The sequence below is a fragment of the Hyperolius riggenbachi genome, chromosome 4, assembly GCF_040937935.1.
Source record: "Hyperolius riggenbachi isolate aHypRig1 chromosome 4, aHypRig1.pri, whole genome shotgun sequence".
NCBI classification, from domain to species: domain Eukaryota; kingdom Metazoa; phylum Chordata; class Amphibia; order Anura; family Hyperoliidae; genus Hyperolius; species Hyperolius riggenbachi.
In genome coordinates, this window is record NC_090649.1 from 43010907 (window position 1) to 43017147 (window position 6241).

General features: G+C 44.4%; 1 protein-coding gene across 4 annotated transcripts in view; it reads left to right on the forward strand.

The window, feature by feature from the left end:
• Nucleotides 1-5851, forward strand: part of LOC137571179 (cytochrome P450 2K1-like) — a 51487-nt gene extending 45636 nt beyond the window's left edge. For all 4 annotated transcript variants that reach the window (XM_068279992.1, XM_068279989.1, XM_068279991.1 and 1 more), the window contains exon 11: nt 3270-5851. In XM_068279992.1, coding sequence (XP_068136093.1) covers nt 3270-3448 — 179 coding nt within the window. In that variant the 3' untranslated portion in view covers nt 3449-5851. The remainder of the gene's footprint in view (nt 1-3269) is intronic.
• The last annotated feature ends 390 nt before the right edge of the window (nt 5852-6241 follow it).

Genomic DNA, 6241 nt, shown 5'->3' on the forward strand with positions numbered 1-6241 from the left:
TATGGGCAGAGGTAAGTGTTTTAATGGCTATACTCCTAATAAGTATATATACTGTTAAAATGATAGTTAAACAGTTTCAGGGAGGTTAGTGTTAGGCATCAGGCATAGATGGTGGGAGGTTATTGTTAGGGATATGTAGAGAGTAGGCTGGTGTTAGTTATAGATGGTGGAAAGTTAGTGTTAGGCATAGTTGGTGGGAGCCGGTTAGTGTTAGGCATAGGTAGAGGTAGGTTAGTGTTAGGCATAGATAATGAAAGGTTATTGTTAAGCATAGGTAGGGTAGGGGATAGATTAGTGTTAGGCATAGAAGGGGGGAGGCTAGTGTTTGGCGTAAGTACAAGATAGGTTAGTGTTAGGCATAGATGAAGGGAGGTTAGTTTTAATTGTAGGTAGGGGATAGGTTAGTGTTAGGCACAGAAGCATGGAAGGTTAGGGTGAGGATAGGATAAAATAAAGTGATAAGAGAATATCGGTAAAATTACCAATATTTTACTATCCTGAATAGCTGCTAGTATAATATAATTAAACATTACTGATATTGTACTATCCAGAATAGCTACTAGTAGAATAGTGATAATATTATTAATATACTACTATCGGCAACGCGTGTGTCTACATTTCCATGCAGGTTTTTTACATAGAAGCCCCCGGGATGAAATGTACACACATTTACGTGTATAGATGTGGCGCCCAAGACGTTATGTGCGCACATATGCACCCCCCAGATGGACACTGGAAGCATACAGAGGCTGAAGGGAGTGCACATCTGGATGCAAGGGCATATAACAAATAAGGGAAGGAGTGTGGGTGACTGGGTGATGTGTTTAGTTTGGTGATGTGTTTAGTTTGGAACAACCACTGGGTCAAGAGCCAATGAAATCGGCTCCTGACTGGCTCATAGAGCTCTGCTGTCACAGCGACGGCAGAGCGAGTGTGTTTCAGCGGCGGGAGAGTGGCGTGATCATTGGTAGTGGCGAGTCCATGCCGTAGGCCCCATTATCTTGTACCAGAGGTGTCTGGGCCATAATGTAAAATAAGATTGACCTTATTGTGCTATTGATTTGAAGACAACAAGTTTTACTTTTTTTTTTTGTTAAAAAATGGAAAAGATAAACAATATGCGTTTTCTTTACAGAACAGGGGGTTTCTTAAAGGACAATCAAGGTGACATGTGACATGATGATATAGACATGTGGATGTAAAGTGCCAAGCACACAAATAACTAGGCTGCGTTCCTTTTTTTTCTTTTCTCTGCCTGAAAGAGTTAAACATTACGGGCTTGATTCACTAAATCGTGATAACTCAAATATCACACCTTATCAAATATATCTCACCTTATCAAAGATATCACACCTTATCAAAGATCACACCTTATGAAAAGATATAACACCTTATGAAAAGATATCCCACCTATGAAAAGATATCACACCTTATCAAAGTTAACACACCCTATCAAAGTTAACACACCTTATCAGAGTAGCTGTAACGATCGGTGTAACACAGAGAGGGTCTGCAGTATCACCGAGAATGCAGAATATACCTGATTATAGATGATCTGCAGTATCACCGATAATCAGTTATATTTACTAACCTCTGGACACCTGAGTGATAAGAGTGTTTGGTGTAACAATACACTTTAAGAACGGCACCTCAGGAGGAGGTGCAGGAGCAGTAAGGAGTACTGCCCAGAAGTAAGTTCCTTCCAATGGCCTAGACTCTCCCGGGGGAGGAGCTAGGCTAAGAGTAGGAAGGACAGAGCGTGAGTGACACCAATGAGGGGGTGTCACTAACAGATCTGGGAACTGCCTCTAACAGTAAGGCCAGTTCCCGAGGTCGGACAATCCAGGTCGTTAACACACAGACAGATAAGGTACAGATTCAGGAGACAGATTCGTAATCCAATAGACAGGCAGAGTTTGGCAACGGGTATCAGAATATCGGGGTACAGAGTCAGGAGGCAAATACAGAGTTCAGGAACGAGCAGAGTTTGGCAACAGGTTATCAGAAATAGCAAGGTACAGAATCAGAATTCAGAGGAGTAGTCAGGCAGGCAAAAGATCATAACAAATAATACAGGTAATATTGCTAACGCTAAGGTGTGAGGTCCTTGATCGTCAACACCTTTGGAAACTATGCTAGAACACAGATACGAACAAGGTCTGAGTGCTACCACGTAGTGATCGCAACGCCAGACAACCAGAGAATGACCAGCATCTAGTATATATACACCAGTGCTCTCCAGCACCTCCCTTAAGTGCTGGACCAATGAAAGGAAGCAGAGTTGTCAGCTGACCAGCTTGGTCAGCTGACCCTTTTCTGGCTGCCATGTAAGCTCTGCCTCTCCGCGCGCACGCATGTCATTTTGAATCTAGGTGGACCACTGGTCCCAGCCACACCTGTCAAGTCTTGCAATGTCCCTGCATAGCCGTGCGCGGGGTTGGCCGCACCGCTACCAGCATAGGCGGCGGCGGTCTCCCCGCGCTGGGACAAACTGTCAGTGCCAGGTCCATGCGTGCTAACCGTCGCGTCAGACGCGGCGGTTTTTCCGCGTTCCGCCATGCCATCCGCGGAAACAGCCGCCTTGCTCTGAGTAGAAGCGGCGGCTTTTCCGCGTTTCTTTACAGTAGCATAGCGAGCACCACAAACTTATACCTGCTAACTGGCAATAGCACTCGTCCTGCCCTGAGTCCCTGTGGGTTCGTAGCTCTCACTATGCTACTCTGATAAGGCATGTTAACGTTGATAAGGCCGGGATATATTTTCATAAGGGGTGATAACTTTGATAAGGTGTGATATCTTTTCATAAGATGTGATATCTTTTCATAAGGTGTGATATTTGAGTTATCACGGTTTAGTGAATCAAGCCCCAGGTATGCAAGTGACAGTTTCGGACTGGGTCAGACTATAGCATAACCCTCAGTGATAAGTAATTACAGCCATAAAATACTTTCCTGTCAGTAAATGGCTTCTAAGAGCAGGAAAGAGATAAAAAAGGATCAATAATTCATAGATTTGAGCTCTAGCATACTTTAATGAAGGCGTCAATGATCAGAGACAATGAAACAGTAAAAAGTTAAAAAATTGATTTAAATATAAAATTGCGGGATGTGTAAAAAAAAGTAATTTATAGGAGAAGGGGGATAGATTTGTTTTTCTCATCACTTTATTTTCACCACGGGTGTCCTTTAAATTAAAGCAAGACAAACCACAACATTACCAGAAATCATTAAAAATTATATTAATCTGACTCATTGTTTTTTCTTTTCTAGGTAAAAGAAGTTGTGCTGGAGAAACTTTGGCCAAAATGGAGCTATTCCTCTTCTTTACAACACTGCTGCAAAATTTCACCTTCCAGGCCACTCCTGGTGCTCTTCTGGACCTTAACCCATCTCTGGGGGCTACCAATGCCCCATTACCCTATGAAATGTGTGCAATACCTCGAGGCTAATGTGTGCAATCACAGTTTCAAAGCCCTCCTAAAGACTTTAAAGAGAATCTGTATTGTTAAAATCGCACAAAAGTAAGCATACCAGTGCATTAGGGGACATCTCCTATTCCCCTCTGTCACAATTTCGCCGCTCCCCGCCGCATTAAAAGTGGTAAAAACAGTTTTAAAAAGTTTGTTTATAAACAAACAAAATGGCCACCAAAACAGGAAGTAGGTTGATGTACAGTATGTCCACACATAGAAAATACATCCATACACAAGCAGGCTGTATACAGCCTTCCTTTTGAATCTCAAGAGATCATGTGTGTGTTTCTTTCCCCCCTGAGGGGGGAGTGCATAGCAGAACCACAACACTGAAGAACTTGGCAGCCTTCCAGACACAGGCTGACAAGTCTGACAAGGGAAAGATACATTGATTTATTACAGAGACTGTGATAGTACAAAGTGCTGCAGTAAGCCAGAACACATTAGAATAGCTTTTGGAACTTGTAGGATGATAAAAAACAGGATGCAATTTTTGTTACGGAGTCTCTTTAAAGAAAACCCAAGCCAAAGTTCAGGTTTAGAAACACATACTTACCTAAGGATAGGGGAGGCTCTGGATCCTATAGAGGCTTCCTAAGGCCTCCTTGCTCCTGCCACTACTTGCCTGGATGATCACCCTTAACACTCTTTATCAGGCACCAGAGCAGCCTTGCTGCACCCGCATGAGCATGGCTAAGCCTGCACAGTAGCACAGAGCTGCTCATGTATGAGTGACTCTGGCGTACTGTGCAGGCATGAGTGTGACCTTATGTCTAAAGAGGAGCAAGGCCCTGATGTGATTACCAACAAACCCTTGTTGGCAATCTTCGGCGGGGTCTGCGCTGGGCGACGGGGATCAGAAGATAGTGTAGGAAGCCTTCTGTAGCATCCAGAGGCTTCCCTTTTCTAAGGTAAGTATGTGGTTTTTTACTTGAGGTTCACCCCAGGTAAACTATAAACCATGGTTAACTCTGATAGGATCATTTCTGCCCTAGAATACTCCATGCCCCCCTGCTGCTAGAACCTATTTCTAGCAGTCTTCTAACCCTAACCTACAAAATGTACTAAAATCTGGCTCCAAAAATTGCTGCCATAATCATCAGATTTTATTTTCAATATAACTCCTGCTCTGCAAACAAACCACTCCTGTCGTTCACTCCAGCCACCACTTCACACTCCTGCATCTGGGACTTTTCATGAGATTGCCCTCTACTCTGGAGGTCTCTTCTACAACAAAATTGCATTTGCCAACCCTTGAAAAATTCAACCTCACTTCAGACAGTTTTCTTCAATTACTGAACCAGTTGTGCCTTATCTTCTATTTGACTTTTTTTGCATACCCCTTATCGTCTTAGACTGTAACGTTATGTGACAAGGAATTTGTCTAATTATGTCTAGAATTTATTGTATTCCCCTCAGTGTTTCAGGGGGAAATGATCCCTCCGGTGATAAATCCAGGACTGTGGTGTACAGACATATCTTTAGCCTTCTGGCTAGTGATGCGTTCCATTGCTTTGGGCAGGAGGGGCATTGATCTGTGTAAAATGAAGCTGGCTGGGTAAGGGCAGAGCCGGATCTTTCACAAGGCAATCCTAGTTGCCTAGGGCATAGAGAGAGTCTAGGGGTCTGGTGTATGCTAGTCCCCACCAAATATTACTAAAAAAGCCTGGGAGCCATCAACAGGTGGCAAAAACTGCTATCTTGCCTTGGGGCCCATTTCATCTTAATCCATTTCTTAGGGGGACTAAAATAGTAAGAGAGCAGAGAGAGCTTGACTGCCTCTCTCATATCCAGTCTTTGTGCTGGAGGTGGGAAGGTGACCCAAGAAGCACGGTTTCAAATAGAACTGTGGACAAAATGTAAAAAGAAAAAAGGTAGGGGGTAGGTTAATGTTAGGCATAGATGGGGGAGTTAGTGTTACACATTTGACCTTGCCTTTTGTGTTTTGTGAAGGGAACTAATGTACCCTTCTTAAACTTGAAGATTGTATACAAATGTAAGCAGACTGCAGAGTGGCGCAGCAGAAGTGTGCTGGGCCCATAACCCAGTGGTTGATGGATTGAAACCATCCTCTGCTAGGCATGATTTCATTTTTGCACCTCTCTTTATCGCATGGGCAAACCGGTTTCCCTGTAAGAGAAAGTATAATAAGAGCCCTGCCGTAACATGGATATTACGGTAGCTAAGACTACTCCTGGGTCTTTCTTGTAGTTGAAGAGATGAGTGAAATGGCTGGCTTCAGCCTGTAATGTTAGTTGACCTGGGTTCGATGTATGTGAGCTTGCTTTTGACAGCCTACAAATCCCTGGGAGACAAAATGAGAGAGCGAGAGGGAGGAAGAATCACACTACCTGATTGATGTACTGTATATGACACAGCCAGAACCCGAAGTGTGGCCACTTCGCGTTCTGGCCGGCCAATGTGCGAAGTGGCCGCAGCGCAGCGGCCAATGTTAGAAATGTAATGATTACAATAAGTTCAATGTATTTTACGGCCGTCTCGCTGCGGCCAAATATATTAGAAGTTGGTTAATTTAATTAAATATAGCCGGCGGCTTTCACACTGCCTCCACTCCTCCTCCCCCCCCCCCCCCCCCCCTATCCTCTCCCTGCCTCCTATACAATACGGAGCAGCCGGGGACATGCGTGTCCCAGAGAGCCATTCGTCGCGGCAGGGGAAGCAGAGCGGGGAGGCTGCAGACATTGCTTCTGCCAGCACCCGCTCTGCAGGAACGGCCGCGACAAACGACTCTGGGGGACATGCATGTCC